The 17,772-nt window shown below is 26.6% G+C and overlaps 1 protein-coding gene across 1 annotated transcript; it reads left to right on the top strand.

The window, feature by feature from the left end:
- Positions 1–4,322: 4,322 nt before the first annotated feature.
- LOC149056127 (uncharacterized) lies at positions 4,323–5,635 on the top strand. The gene is made up of 3 exons (XM_089227695.1): positions 4,323–4,798; positions 4,934–5,008; positions 5,091–5,635. Exons 1-3 carry the CDS (start codon positions 4,672–4,674, stop codon positions 5,306–5,308), a joined length of 420 nt encoding a protein of 139 aa, XP_089083821.1. The 5' UTR covers positions 4,323–4,671; the 3' UTR covers positions 5,309–5,635.
- Positions 5,636–17,772: the final 12,137 nt, after the last annotated feature.

Genomic DNA, 17,772 nt, shown 5'->3' with positions numbered 1-17,772 from the left:
ACATCCATATTTTTTTAATTGTATTAAATGCATCCACAGCGGCTACGGAAAAACAAAATTCGTATCTATCGCAAACATTAACTATTAAGATGTAAGGAGTGACAGTATATCGGAGGTGGATGGATGAAAGAGTTTTTGTTGTTTCTTCTAGAAAATTTAAAAATTCTGTTAATTAATTGTTTACTCGTTAATTGTACCCCACAGGTTTTGCAGATGGTAGGTCCCTCTCTTAACATAAGTTATCGGTATGTGTGAATCAGTTGATTGTTAGTTTGTATCTTCTAGAGAAGTCTTTATAGAGCCTTATTACCATGGGATGATTTACTTGAGACTGCTCTATTTTGATTAACAATAACGTTTAAGAAGAATATAATATTTGTACAAAAAGTTCCATCCATTTTTATTAAATACGCAAACTATTTCCACTTTACTGACAAAATATATTTAAATTTTAATGTTTTAATTAATTCTTGAACAAGAAAAACAGGACTCGATTATGTTAGTTCGTATGAACAAATAAATAATCAGGTGGATAATTGATTTAGTGAAATAATGAATCTCAGATTTTTAATAAGAAGTCTGGGAATTCATCAAATGGTATTTGTCAAGTTCGTGGATAATAATAATTGTAATACTTAACTACATAATACTTGATTAACTCAGATTGAAATTTTAATAGTTTTAACTCTACGCAGTTATTTCACATCGCCTTTTAAAAATACCCAAGCACTCACCTATTCTTGATTATTAAAATAAAAAAATTGGAAAGATAAACCAATAAAAAAAAAATTTAAAGAGCTTTTTATAGCTATCTATAAAATATATAAATTACATTACAATTATAAATACAATTATAACATAATTATCCATTATATTTAAGCTTAACAAAAGCTTTTGTGCATTTCAATGCATTTTTTTTAGCTAGGAAGTGTGTAAATAGGTACTTATAGGTCTAATCATTATTTTATACACAATTTATAATTTATTTATTTAACTTACGAGTATTTATTCAGTGAATCATAAGATAAGTTATTAATAATAATTATTGTAACTGTTTATTTTATTAATTCGTAAAACTCGTTTATAACTATACATATAGTATATATAAACATTATTATACTATACTATATATTATTTTGTAAAGGTCAATTTTATTTCATTATCAACTATAGGTAACTTGAAAGCTTATAAGTTACAAAGTTATGTTTGTTAAAAGTTTATCAAATAAAAGACTTAAGCATTCGTAACTTCATCAAGCATTTACCATAATATTTGGAAAACATCAAAGATAATGAAAATTATTTTAGATAGTTACATTTAATAAAAATATTATTAATTTATAGTTGATATAAATAACATGTAATAAATTAAAAAATTAATAAATTTACTACATTTTTTCTGCTTCACTTTTTTTAAATTCAAAGAGCAGCATTATATTTTTACTTCTCTCGTCTAAATGGTTATTTGAATCATAATTTAAAGGTGTTTAATTAAATATAAAATATATCTTATGAATATTATATGGACCACTATGTTAAATAACATTTATAATAATGTATTAAGATTTTAATAGGTACTTACTAAGCTAAATTTAAGTATAAAATATATATATAGTGTTTAACACATGATATTGCATTACTACTTATTACATTATTATATATTTATATTTTATGTAAAATGTTTTCTCTCTGTTAAAGATGCAAAAAATCTAAGTGAAATTAATTTTACCAAAATCAGTCTGATCATGTAAAACGAATGTCCTTACTAGTTACGTCTTATAGCTAGGTAAATAAAATCTCTACATACGATTAGAAAACTAACTTTTTATACAGTACATTCTGTATTTTATTTTAAATCTAGAAAAATTTTTATACAAAATATCTAAGATTTTGATAGCTCCAAAATATGTTTGCCATAAAGATAAAATAAAATAATGTACGACAATTGTGATACAAATAATTCCCTAGTTGCACTATGCAACATGTCTACTGTCTATCGTATTTAAAATTTTAATTTTAAATGAAAGTATATTAATTGAAGGAAACACAAGAATCAATAGAATTTTCCCCTATATGCGGCATGCTCGTATAGAATATATTTTTACTATTACCGTAATGAAAAGATCAACTGCAGAACACTATTTCTTTTAACCCCCTATAAACACAATATGATTTTAATGTTTTCATGATGAACTCAAAGAGATATTTTCTTTTATGGTTCGTGTATTAATTATTATTAATGCATTATTGTAATTTGTATGTTATGTAAATAATGTAGTAGTTTATAGGTAAATAAAAATACGTGGGTATACAAAATCATACTATAGATAGCTATTATATATTATGGTTGTATATAAATTATTATTTCCAATCATACTTATGAACAATATATTATATTATTCCTTGTAGCTCGTATCTTATTGAAACTGTGTTCATTTAAAAATTAAAACTATTCAAATTCTTTTAATACAGATGTCATAATAGATATTGATTATAAACTACAAAACAGGAGGATAAAACTAGGATATGGAATTTATTAACTAAATGAGTGATCTACTTTCGGTCTAGATCTAGAAATTTATCTGTCAAAATAAAATATGTTATTATAATTTCAAATACTTGTTCTAATCTAATTGTTAGTTGTTAATTATTATATTAATTAATGATTGTTTCTATTATTTATTTATATTTATCAGGAACGGTCTTACTTGGTCTACTACTGTATAGATTAGTAAATCGAATATTTTTCCATTTATTATAGTACCTACCTACTTGAATATTATAAAATATTAGTTACCTGGTACTTTCGAATTCCAATATTATAGATATTTTTTATATCATTGTTCAAGTCAATGTCGTATGTCTATATGTAATAGTATTTTTAGTTGAGGTGTTTTTTATAATATCAAACATATTCTTTAAGATCTAATGCCTATTTGTACTTTCATTTAATTTGTTTATAGCTAATCTCATATAATTATATTATGAGATATTAAAATGCTGGAGATAAAAAAAATATTAATGGAGACCAGCAAACTCGCTGAAGTTAGTATAACCGGTTAATAAAATGCATTTTGTGTTAAGCTGGCACGTGGGTAGATCTTGGATGGGTGATCATGTAGTATATACACACCGGATGTTCAAGTATCTAGGCTAGTTATAAGTTATAAAATAAGATAAAAATTCATACAATGCATTGTTATTTGAAATATATATTGTACAGTTATATTATATTGTTTTTATTTTTAAATATTCAATTTCATTATTTTATACAAACTTAAATTACTTAAAACATATATGAAATTACAAATTATTTATTTATTTACTAAGTTCATTATAACTAGGTTTTTGATACTATCATAACATCTATAAATTTCCGATATTTATAAAACAAAAATTAGTTTATTCTATTATTCCTACATTCAAATTAAAACTATTAACCCAAAAATAACAATATCTCTATATAAAATATTCTGTATCAAAATATTTTTATTGCTAATGTTTTATATTCTATAAAACTTCTTCTTGTAACAACGATAGTTTGAACCAGTGAATACCATACACACAATCTTACAATTCATATATAATTATACACAATATAGAATCCACAAAATAGATGCTTATAGATTAAAATTATTAAAGGTTATATAAGACTGTAATAGCCAATAGGTAGTATAAGGATTTACATATATCTAGGACACAATGATGGGAACATTTCGGTGATTTTTACTCCCAAGTGCAATTTCTTTAAATGTTTGATTAACATAATTATAGCTCAAGTAAAACCTAAGATATGATTATATTCATCTGATTACATCGCATATGCTTATAAATGAACAAACAATTCATATTCTTATAGCTCTGAAAAATTAAATGTGATTGCTCACAAATAAAACAACTGTAGATACCTATTTAACATAATATGTAATAATTTATGATCAATGATTTGAGATATTTTTGTAACTAAGATATTGTAGTATAATAATAATAAATAGCATTTACCTAATAGATAACAAAGTTACGTTGTAATAAATTCACACAACAAACTTTAGACTGTTGGCAGTAAAAAATAGTATATTTATAACATATTATTATAATTGAAGGGGTCAATGGATAAAGGTGTTAACTGACATTTTTTCAAAAATGCATTTTATTGCATGAATAAAGGTGTTATAATGTTATAAACATTATATCAAAATTTGATATGGTTTTATTTAGTAGTTACCAAAATAAAAAATTGATAAGAGTGTTATAAGAAGAATTAATCATTAGTTGTAGTGGATAAAAGTAGTAGTGTATGTTAACCCCTTAGAACAAAGTGTTATTGGATATTACCGCCTTTATCCATGCTGTTATTGAATTAAATTTCGGTGTTATTTTGTATATGTATTTTTAGACATTATCTGCAAATATTATAACAACTTTTCTTCGTGGATTGTTTTTACTTTAATTATTGTTATTGGTTAATTTTATTATTATCAAATAATAATGTTATTAACAATTTTTGTTTGTTTGATATTGATTATCGCGATCGGTTCGTACGTCGCGTTCGTTTTGATTTATTTTATATTTTTACATTAAAACTGTGGTTTTTGTGTTGTATTTGGTTTGGATTAATTTATCCAATAAAATAGTTATCTTATTGTGTTATGTTTTATTTACTCTACACATTATGAGTTCTCGAGCTAAATTCCTAGTGGATAAAGCACGTGAAATCCAAAATATTACTCCATTAAGCCGAACTAGACCTAAGAACCAAATTAAAAATAATTTGGAAGAAAACCTTTTCAGTGATTCAGGTAAAACATATTTTGTTGTTATACTATTAATTATTATTTATTGATAAATTTACACATATTAACACTAGGTATTGATAAAAATAATTTAATGTTACAAAGAAAATAATTAATAACTTCTAAAATTGTATTTTAAAGATTCTTTTCAAGAATATTCGAGTGATGATGATTACAACCCCAGTTCTGTACAAGCAATATCAGAAACTTCTTCGGGTACAATATATTTTTAATAATTAGTATGTTCTTACTACTACTCATTTTATCATATTTCATGCATTTTTAAATCTTATCATAGGGTATAATGGGTATATTGAAAGTGCCAATATTATATTAGATAGTCCAAAAGAGAATGTAAATGATAATAATTGTTTATCTACTTATGAGTCACTAGCCTCATCAAGGAAATTGTTGTTTAATGGATCAGATTTGAATACATTTAGTAAGTATATAAAAGAAAAAAAGCAACTATTGAAAGGAAAACAGGCAAACAGTATACAACACAAAAAGGAGTGATTGTTCCAGCAAAGTGTGCTAATGAAGGTCAGCTGTGTATGTCAAAATGTCGCTTAAAGTGTACCACTACAGTAAATTTGGAAAGAAGAAAGCTTCTATTTGAATCTATGAACAATATTTTCTATCATAAGCTTAATTTTATTATATTCTGTTTTTCTAAGTACAAGTATTATTCATAGTAATATTATAAATATTGATTTGGTTAATATTTGATAAAAGTTAATTAATTTTTTTTTTTCATTGGTGTTTCAAGTTCTAAACATAAAAGTTATATTATATTGTTTTTTGATTAATAATGTATTTTATTAAAAATAAATTATAAAAACATTTTCTCCTTATAACTCATTTATTCACAGTACCTATTACATATTTATACCATTATTTTATGGATAAAGGTGTTAAATAAGGTTTTTTAGTTACATGGTGGAAGTACAATATCCAAGTTATAGTATGTTACAGAGGACCCCTAGACCCAAATTAATACTCTTATAAGTAATTTCATATATTGAATATCAAAAAAGTTCCATGGCTTACAAATATTTAGTTACAAAAGTTGTGTTTGTGAACAATTTCAAAAATGTTAGTTAACACCTTTATCCATTGACCCCTTCAATTATATTGGTCTAGAATATTTACTGTATGTTACTGTAAATCATTGTATATAACTGACTTATAGTCTTCCATAACTTGAAGTTGTTTACAAAAACAAATAGAATTCACACGCATATAATTCACCTCCGCCGTGTACAATTACAAGCTTGTAATCATAAAATTTTAAGTTAAATTAATTTAAGTTCGAAGAGACCTATTAAGATCAGCTAAATACATGTGCAAAAAATTGATATAGTGTTTATAGTTGTTTAGGAATAGACAAAATTACATAGGTACATGCAGTATGTCAGAATAGATGAAAACCATTATATATCTTTCAAATGTTAAAAAAAAAAATAGTAATAATAAAATTATAAAATTATAATTATCTCACAGAAATTGAGGACCAGACGGTCCGTAATTTATTGTTAGTGCACAACAAGTATAATATGTAAAACATAATATTATGAATTTTCAAAAACACATGCCATTGTAGCTACTATGTAGGTCCCGTCAGACTCCGTGGTCAGACGCAATTTATTTTCTTTGATTTTTTCGTCTTATATTAATTTTGTTTTACTTTTTTTGTTCGATTTTTTGGCTCATCCATGACAATTTTATTTTTAAAACCTGCCAGACGATTCTTCGTAGTAGACCATGCCGTAAGAATAATAATGTTGACGACGGTCAGTTATCTCTCATACATACATTATAGTATATAAAACCGTCAGTATCAATTATTAAAATAGTAATTATTAACGCTCCACTTTTGAATTACGACGTCGCGTCGTACCATATGTGTACGTGTAACACATATTTTGATATATGTATATATATATATATGAGAAAATAATTATAAAATTCTTCATGGACATTCTTCTCGTTTTTTTTTTAATAATATTTGGCACCAAATTATGTCACGCATTGCTTTCTCTACCATTAGTTTTGTAAACATAATAATATTTCAATCACTGTCTTGAATAACTGAACAATTGAACTTTTGGAAAAAAAAATTTAAAAAAATTGGTATAGGTAGTGGTTTAAAATTGTCTTGTTTTTAACAAGAATTTTCTTAAGAACTTAAAATAATATAATAGGATTAAAATACTCATGCATTTCATATATTTCGTACATATGTGCCATTTGTGGTATGTTTGTGAAAATCTAATTCTCAAACGCTATATACTAATTGAGCCCCTATACCTGAACGGGAAAAAAAAAAATATTAATTTAGACCCGGATACAAATGGGACATATCCTAATTGAATCTGGGGTTAGGGAACTAATAGTATACGAATGGAGTCAACGATTATTTTGAGTTTTATTCAGAGTCCAAACACAACGGAAATTATGCCATCACGCGTCAAAAGTCGCTCCAGGTGGATATACCTATATATATATATATTCTATACGTTTCATTTTCATATCATTTTTATTTATATTTAATGTTATGTTTTATTCTGCCCATCCAAAAATTTGACAATTTATAATCATTTCGTTCAATGTAAAATGCGAAACGTATATACAAATTAGAAGTGTTCATTTAATTAATGCAGCTGTTGCAATCGAAAAAAATAACTGGATTTGAATATATACAATTTTGATCCCAAACATTTTTACCGATATAAAAATGTTATTTTATCATCTATATTTACTTAATTTATACAATATACTTGTAAAACATTTTTAACCATACCTGTAAAATTTTTGTTACAGACGTCTAAATTTGTAAAAATGGGAAGGAAAATGTTTTTTGTTTTTTTTTTTTAATTTGACGAGACTCAGTTAGTATTAAAACATGGACTCAATTGATGGTATATACTTTAAAAGAACCCGAGACTCAATACGTCATAAAAAGTTATACTGGTACTCAGTTCGTATGCAGCTATAGCCTTCCCAAAAGCTTAAAACCTACATGTTTATTCAATTTTAAATATAACGCTCAACAGATTTTTTTCATTTTCTCATTATATAAACAATTGTCTATCTTTGTATAAATCTGTCAATCATTAAAATAACAGTCACCGTTGAAACATTCAGTAACACATTTTTAAAAATTATTATTCTTAAAATATAATTCTTGTCATCTACATGGGCATGCATTATATTTTAATAAATTAAATCTGTTGAAGTATTGAATAACTAATAATAAAATAAATTAATATAATAGTAATATAAAATATACAAATAGCTATGTATGTTGACTGACTCACTCAAATTTGTTTCAAATGCAATAAATAATGATTTATCATTGAATTAAAATTTAACACATACATTACACAATGACTTACTCAATGGCGAGGTACACTCGACTTTATTTGTTACAGCAAAGCAGTTACCTACTTTCTATTTAATTTTTTTTTTTAACTAAAATAAAGCATTATACCTATTATAGGAAGATAAATTTATATTTGTTTTTGTTAAATATTGGTATCCAGATAACTAAATAATGGGAAGCACATCAAAATGTGATTTATAATTGTAATTAGAAAACATGGTAAATTACCAATTTACTATTATGTAATCATAGTGAATAATACAATTACCAATTAGTGGACAGCTATTTAAAACTAGGCTTAAACTAAAACATAGATTGTTTTGAATCTATTAAACAAAATGATTTGTATTTTTCTCTTATAAGATAATTGACGATATTGCGAAATTCCTATATTATGCATTTCAACATTTAATTTAAATAGTATTTTTAATTCAACCTATAAGCATAATGTATTCACCATTGTGGATATTGGTAAATGATTTGAAGATTGTTTGTAAATTACTAAAATATAATAAATTTCCATTTATTAAGGTTTTTTTTTAAATTTTTTATATTATAAAACAAATATTTACAATCTGTATAAAATTACCTCAATAAGTGATAACTAATGAATTCATGACAAAGATAAAAAGAGAGGACAACTCTATAGCAAATATTTTTTTTTTAATTAATTTATTTATTTTTCTAGATAGGTAAGATAGGATTATTCATCAAAAATATGTCGGAATATTACCAATCGTATACACTATTTCTAATTGCAATGAACATATAAATAAGTGAAGGGAATAGTTGTTTTTGGATTTAAGTTTAAGATTTATTTTTGAAGTAGTAGTCTTCTATCACGACATCAATCGTTGTAAAAATCTAAAACTATCAAAATTACCTATTGTATAATATATTAATTACTGATTGCATATTTTATCTTTTCTAAAATAAAAAAAAAGATTTATTTAAAATTATCTATATAAAAAATTATTCATAAATGTGTTTTAAGTTTTAACATTGAGTATTATAATAGTACTAGTAAAATAATTTTAATAAATTTAAATAATTTAAATTGAATTGATAATAATAAATTGACAAACTCTAAATAAAAAAAAATAATTAATTTGATTAAAATTATAACATTTTTATTCAACTAATAAAATGTAAGAAAATATTAAAAATAACTAATAATTTGTATATGTTACTTAATAACAAATAATTTTTAATTTAAATAGTAAATACATTGTGTGCGAAAATGTTGCCCGTTTAACTTTTATATTAATAAATATACCATAAATATTATAATACAAAGCTAAATAAAATAATCTCATGGATCGTTCAATTAATTATTTAAATATTTATGTTTCTAGTGAATCTCCGTGAATTTTATTTTTCGTCAACCCTAATAGGGTATCCGTGAAATGATTGGATTTCCCGTCAGGATTTTAATATTTTTTTCTCTTCCCTTCCACAGTTATTCGACGAACACATCTGTCACTAGAAGCGCCGTCTTTCAAAACTAAAAATATAATTAAAAACCTTTTATTCAGTCGTATCCCCGCGCGTTTGTTCCTGTTTAATACAGTCTCTGTCCGAAAAATTAATGGATTTAATTATCCCTTATCTCATCAGAGATGGAGAATTCAAATGAGCTTTCTTCCCTCCGCAAAAACACAAGAAAAACGCCGGTGCCGCCGCCTGTGTTTGAATGATCATTGGAGTTCTTTTGTGATACTCTACCAAAAATCTTGGCTTTCGATATACGTAATTTAAGGGGAAAAAAATATCATATACAACTTACGTATCAGTCAAACAGTGTATATTCTGGATACTCGAGAATCACATAGTTGTTCGCTATTGCATTAATTTATTTTATATAGATAATAAATAGCATCGGTACCTACTTAATACGCCAAACTTGAATATAGGTTTAACATAGAAACATATTATAACAGTATATGAGATGTAAAAATCATGAGAATATTTTATAAAACTGACCACGGACATGTCAAATAATTATGAAAAAATTTAACAGGAAAATCAGAATAATTACTCTCAGGTTTTGATTGTATCAGCTAGGACTTAAGCACTTAAAGTGACGCAGTAATGATTGCATATAAATTTTAATTCAACAACAAATTATTATAAGTGTAATATGATGATCATATTCAAAACAAAGGTAACAGATGATATGTATTTTTTAGTTAAGTTTATTGTTTATATTTTATTAAATTATATGATTATTATTATTATTTTTAGTGTTTTCAATTCGGCAAGGTTTATTTTATTATTGATTTCAAAAATTTTACATCCATGGTCATTATTTATGGTAATTACAAATATTACAGGTGTGTTTATATGGGTGATACATCTGCCGGTTTTTTTAAAATCGGGTTTTATCTAAAATATCCCTATAAATAACTCAAAAACTACTAAAACGTTTTTAAAATTAAACTGAATATTAATATGTAGTGAGTTAAAAATCTCAGCAGATAATTCCTCTTTGAATGCTGATTCTACTATTTATTTTTTTAGTTTTTTTTTCCAATTGTTAGTAAAATTACTTTGTATTTTATACTTATTTGAAATAATAAGACTCTATTTTTAACGGACACCATCCTCAAAGTGAATCAATTTATATGCTTTAAACAGTGTCAAAAAATATATATATATATATATATAAGATCAAGAAAAATACACACCATTGTAAATTCGTTCATCCTTGCGATAAACTCAAAATCTATAAGAAGTAATTGATTTATACATTTATTTTTGTACATACTAAATTATAAATTAAAATATTACCTGTTTTATAGACGTATATATATATAGTAGGGGTGGCCGACTTGCGGCTCGCGTCATAGTCGTTTGCTTTATTAAAAAAAAACCAATATTTATTTATCAACGATAAAATTATAAAAAGTATTTATAAACATTTTTGCTCTTGATATCATTGTATTTATCCGTTTGGTTCGTCGACATATTCATGTTGGCTATCCCTGATGTACCCACTAAGTATTACAATTACACCCATTAAAACTAATTTTTAAATCAAAATATCTCCAAGTTTTTATGTTTTTAAGTAATAATGTATTGTATAAACAAATTTTATCTAGCTATAAGTATCTATAAGTTAGTTTTCAATTTAATATTTGCATAGATATACAGAAATAAATCATGTAACATACAATTATTGAACAAAATGGAAATGAAATAAACTTTGTTCTCGTGTTGTTTATTACAAAATGTTATTTATAAAAGATATGTATTCATATAAGTTTAGTATAAGATAAAATATAAATTGGTTCTATGAATGTTATTGTTGAGTACGAATAATAAATATAATATTTAGGGGTAACATTAATGTAGATTTTTATGCCCAGCAGATTAGGAATAGGCAACATAACATGCATTATTAAAGGGGCCTTTGACAGCTATAGCTGTAATCCAATAAAAAGTAAATTATAGAGAATATAATATTACCACAATTTCAGTGCTTAATAAAGTAAAATGTATCTATCATTACTATATTTTAAATAAGGTTGTTGATTTAAATAAAAAGTTTAAAACAATATAATTGTTATGAAAATATAATGATTTGTGGTAGTTAAGTGAAAAATAAATAATATTTAAGTATAATTTGGAGGATTAATGTGATTTATGCCCCATTAACATTTCTATGTAAAAACTTTTGAAGATTTTCTACAGTTTATTTTTCCTTTAACCGAAACTCGGATCAAAGCAGCCTAACTCACGTTATCTATTCGATTTCGGCGGTCGCGTCCGTTTTCACGAGGGATCAAAAACTTTTGATTTAACTCAGATTAAACGTCTTCCGTAATTGAAAAATGTCCACTGAAAGATATAAATACGAAATGAATAATACTGCTAAAGAATAAACGTTTTAATATGATATTGTTAAAAAAAGGAAGAAAAAGACATTTCAACTTTCTCAGTTTATTTATAATATTTATTTTATATTTTAATTCGATTAAACTGGTGCCAGTTGATAATGAGATTAAAAGAAAAAGAAACTCTCATCAAAAGCACATTACTTTCCGTTGCAATTATTGGATAATACCGCACTTCGTTACCGCGAATACAATAGCCAGTAAAAAAATAATCAAAGGTTATTTTGATTGCATTCCAGAAAAAAAAAAAAAAGAATAATAGAAACAAGAAACGCGCGGAAGAGATGGTGCGCGGATTTTGTCGTAGAGTTGGCAACAGGGCGTGAGTGGGTGTGGGGTAGCAAGACAAATTGCGTGAAAAATAACGATTTTGAGAACAAAGATGTTATGGACTTAACTTTTTAACGTTTGTGTTTATATTCAAAGGACAATAGGTAGTTTTCAGCCAAAAAAGACAGGTTTTAACGTAAAATTGTTCTTTTGTTGTTTGTCCCTCGCTTTGGTTCTCTCGGCGGGTTTTATACACAGAGCGTTAGGCGTTATCGCCTGTTTCACTTCGTCCAGCACACGAGGAAAAGCGCAGTAGAATTCCACTGTTGTTATCATGCAATTTAACATAAATGACCTTATGAAAAAACCTCGCTTTTAATTCGATTGGCACCAGATAAGAATATGAAAAATATAATGAAATCTAATGGAATATGATACTATGAATGCTGCTAGGACTTGAAGATTTTCTTTAATATTCTCTTCGTAATTTCCACGTATACACATTTAATTTGACTGTTTCCAATATATTTATATTATACAACTATTAATTAATCGTTGTATTATTTTACAATTATTAAGTAGACAATTAAAATTAAAATATTAATCATGTATTAGATTGCAACAAATTGATTAAAAAATAACAAACACAATAGTTAGTTATCGATTGTAGAAGAATTGTTTAATTGAGTTTCGTTAAAATTTTAAACTAAAAATATTGATGATATAATGATGTATGTTTGGAACGATCGATTTAGCATAATACACTTAAAATTGGCATATAATTTAAAACGTTATTGATACTGGCCACCATAATGAATGTGTTAAATTTTAATTAAATGATAAATCTTTGTATACAAAAACCGTTTCTGAGCGGAATTAGTAACAATTTAACTATGTATAAGGATAATCAACGCATAATTTATTTTTATCACAATATAACCATGTTGAACTAATTTAAGCGAAAAATATCACATTAATTTTATGATTAATTATTATCATATTATAACCATGTGATATCACGTTGTTGTTAACTTGAAAGTCAATACCCGAGACTGAAGATTTGAATGCTGTCTTTTACGGGAAAAGTTTATTTTGATAAAAAATGGATCTTTATTTTTAACGGTTTTGTAGTGTTACTATGGTGTCACTCAATTTTTCAGACCTGTGAATTAAACAGGAATGTAAACAACCGTCAAGATAATATTAACAATAATAATTATTCACACCTAGCAATATAATCTCACGATTCATCCGTGTATAAGTACCGACGTACTAGGCTTGAATAAATACAGTTTCAAATAAGTATTAATACCATATAGGTATACTTTAAATTGATCGACATTAGTAGTTTATCATATTTATTATAATCACATCAATGGATTCCAGATAAATTTGATGGTAATTCAGTAGGTGCATATATTATTATACGTTTCGAGTGTGTATATAATTATATAATATTTACCTAAAAATTCTGTTAGGGTAGAGTGATTATTTAAGTACATCAACAATTTCAAATGTAGATCCCTTGTTTCGATTTAATATTGGAAATTAAACACATTGGTTTTTAAATTCTATTGTCGGCTTTCCGTTATTAATTTTTTTTTCGGCCTTATTATTCTGCCTACCGTGTATCCGTCTACTGCACTTATATATTATTATACATTTATATTGTACTACGGGCTTATGAAGCGTATAAAATAAAATAAAAATAAATAACGTCGGCCGCCGATACACGAGGATAATGGATACTTTGTGTTATGTATATCGCGCACGCTGCACCAGACGTGTATATCAGGCCGGATGCGCAATTAATCCTGCGATATCCGATAATCTTCTTCTCCGGTTTTTCCGCTTCTCCGCCACCTCGTTCTTACCTGAACCACCGATGAAACATACGACACACACGCGCACACGAAGCATACACAATATTTATTTGTGCAGTATATAAGAGAGGGCACATAAGATTAAACGACATAAATCACATGCGAGTAGTTGAACCTTGCTAACCCGCAGAGGTAGACGGCTGCAATGGCAATATAATACATTATACACAAACAATAAATCGGACACGAGTAAAGAGAAAAAAAAAGCGAATATTAATTTTATTTTTTGATATTAACAAAATGTATTAGATACTCTCCGTTCCACGACTTTTTCTGTCTCTGTTTGGTTTCGTAAAAAGAAAAAAATATATAGATGTGTTCGCAAAAAGGCGATTAACGAAGACGAGAAAACGTTTGGAAGTTTTTGTTAATTTCAGCGCATGACATGGCGTCCTCCCCTTCGTAATTTCCGTTAATGTGTTTTTTACGTCTAATGCCTTTAGCTCGCAGAAAAAAATACTGAAAGAAAAAAGAATAATAAGTCCTCGTGTCTTTTCCCCTTATATATAATCCATTCGTAATCCTCGAAAATACACAATACTGGGATCCGTGAAAGTTGTTGACGACAACCCTTCTTCTTCGGAACTAACCCGCTGGCCGTCCAGGTGGACGCGACAGCGGAATACTTACCCCTCACCCACGGCGGGGTAAAATGGTGAACAATGCCCACACCCTTTGGCCTACGTAGAGCACGCGTGGATTCGTATAGTATTATTATTTTAATTTTACACACGCTGGGGAAAAATAGGTCATCTGCTTTAGACAACTGGCATAGTTTTGAACTCTGCACTATACAAAGAACAAATTAATAGCCAGAATTTTAATTTTAATAAAATTTAATAATGAAATTATTTTTAACTCGCTTTTGAATCTAATGCGTTCACGATTGTCGAGTACAAATTATTTTGGTACCTATGAAATAATTTTATAACTACAATGTTATCATTGATTTTAAGTATTATATCATTTAGTTTTGTATTATAAATTAGAATAAATATTTTTATGATATACGGTTTTATTCCATAAAAAGATACGGTTTGAGTCGATAGTCCTGTTCAGCAGAGTATCTGTAATATCTAGTGGGTGAAGGGGGTATGTCATATTATTACGTAATTTTTAAGGTTTATTAGTTCTTGTTTAATATTAATACATTTATGCGCAGCATGCATACTGTACAAAATCACTATTGAATAACAAAATATAATTATTAAATGTGGTGACTGGTGAAGTTGTTCGTTGTGTAATACTTGATCAAAACTCATAAAATAAAGGACTTAAGAACTTGCATTATTTTTTCTTTACGAAAATGCGTCTCTGCGGATCGTATAATACCACTACAGTTAGAAAAGTGATATAGCACGGTGAGGTCGTGGAGATGACCACGACGATGGTGGGTACAACCGAGAGGGTCAATATTATATTGCAACAGTGGTATCTGGTATCCTGGACCGGCTGGACCCGTCGATTATTCATCGTCGTTCGTGTTACGTTTGCGGGTCGTCGGCGGCGGCTACGGAAGAGAAGAACGCACGCCACCCGTAGTATACATTGTCGACGCGCCCGCGAACCTGTCTTGAGGGTCTAGCCAAATGGGTTAACCATGTCTGACGGTTCCGGAGCACGTCGTACGTGATTACATATTATTATAATATTACCAATATTATATTATATGCTACGTATATATTATTATTATACACGTTCGGTTCACGCAAAAGCGATCGTTCCCGACCTCGGTGTAGCTGGGCGTGGAAATTCTTATTTTGCCACCGTTATTGCATTATTGCAGTATACGAAGTATAGGTATAATAATGTATTATTGTGCACGCATGGAAGTCCATAACCTAACCTATATACATTGAGATTTAATTGCGATCGGTATTCTATATTATAATTCGATGTATTGTGGTATGTTTGTGGTGTATAATTGTATTGCGCCCGAGGTGACGACAACGATCTATATTATGCCCACAACGCCATCGCCGACAATTTCTGCTTGTATTTTGTCGGCAGGGTAGAGCGTCATTGGTTGTATTCGAATAAAATCATTAAATTGTTATCTAAATACAATTTTATTCGAATAATACTCAATTATTTTATTAGATCAAACACAACCTATATTGCTTATTAGAATATAATTTTAAATAATTGTGTTTGAGAATTATTCGATTATAATATTTTTAATATAATATTATACTCTAATAATTATTAACAAGATGAAATGTTGAATAATAGGTATATAATATACAAAAAAGTACCAATAATCATTTTTACTATTATAGTATTGTTAAATTTTGTTTGATTTTAGATTTTGAGCGAAAACGTGATAAACTAATATGTATTTTTCTGTGTCTGATAATTGTGGTGTAAAATATGATATTACATGATTCCGATATCAATAACTCGTGCATAATGTGTAATCGGTAGAAAATTGTATTTCGATTGTATCAGTGATAAAATTTTATTACAGCACATCAAAAATATATATTATTGTGCTATAGAAGGCATTTTTTATGTTCTTACATTTCAACCTGCGTAATGTGAAACCACTGATTCAACTTAATGACATCCCTTCATTAAAAAATTTAAATTATAATTTAAAATGCATCAACTATTATACTATTCATACCTGAAACTATCACTGAAATTATTTACAACAGCAATAGCGATATACAAATAGGAATACATTTTGACATTTAAATTACATTGATACGACAATGTTTTTATTTAAATTTTTTCTTTTTATACATAATAATTTATATTGCTTATAGCATTGAGATCATCTTTATTATTTAATATTTTTATAAAAATTGTAATAAAATCGTCATGGCATTGGAACAATAAACCTTTTTTAGTCAGTAGATATTGCCAAACTGTAAACCGATCAACAGTGTGAGAATAGGTATGTGGTATGAATACCTTAACATTTATCTTAATATTAAATTTTATATTATAAATAATGATATAAATAGTAGCAAAAAATTATTATTCCCCGCAAATCAAATCAGAATTCAACTAAAACTTTATAAAACTAATGTACATTAATGTTTAACTTATTTTTAAACTCCAGTAAGAAAAACTTATGAGGACAGTTTTGAACGTAATACATTTTTATTATTAAGAAGACTGAAAAAATTCAAATAAATTACAAGTCAAAAAATTTTTAAAATTTTACCACGTCTAGAAATACTGGTAGGTATACATATATATTTTAATAAAAATTATTGATAAATTATTGACCTTATAAATTAGGGGTATAGAAAGATTGGTCAACTACACACTGTCGTATTTTATTATCCGGTCTGAGAAAATATTATATTATAGCTATATTCCTAGCACTTAATTTAATATAATACGTATATACATTCACATAAAAATAAAGAAAAAAATTAAAGGTTTAATATCAAAGGTATAATCATAATTTTGCATATACATTATATCCTTTGAACTCAAAGGACAAATTTTAAATTTTTAACCCACCATCAAAAATAAATTTTTTTATCGACTATAGTTAAAGGAATGAAAACAGTAAGATGCCATGTTGTATAA

The sequence above is a fragment of the Diuraphis noxia genome, unplaced genomic scaffold, assembly GCF_037042655.1.
Source record: "Diuraphis noxia isolate RWA-SAM2 unplaced genomic scaffold, SU_Dnox_SAM2 contig0004, whole genome shotgun sequence".
Lineage (NCBI taxonomy): Eukaryota > Metazoa > Arthropoda > Insecta > Hemiptera > Aphididae > Diuraphis > Diuraphis noxia.
The sequence above is the reverse complement of the archived record's forward strand: the minus strand, read 5'-3'. Positions and strand labels throughout refer to the sequence as shown.

Excerpts from the sequence above, each read along its gene's own strand:
- LOC149056127 (XM_089227695.1), top strand. The coding sequence starts at position 4,672 with ATGAGTTCTCGAGCTAAATTCCTAGTGGATAAAGCACGTGAAATCCAA. Across the intron at positions 4,799-4,933 it reads AAACCTTTTCAGTGATTCAG|ATTCTTTTCAAGAATATTCG; the intron begins GTAAAACATATT and ends TGTATTTTAAAG. Across the intron at positions 5,009-5,090 it reads AATATCAGAAACTTCTTCGG|GGTATAATGGGTATATTGAA; the intron begins GTACAATATATT and ends ATCTTATCATAG.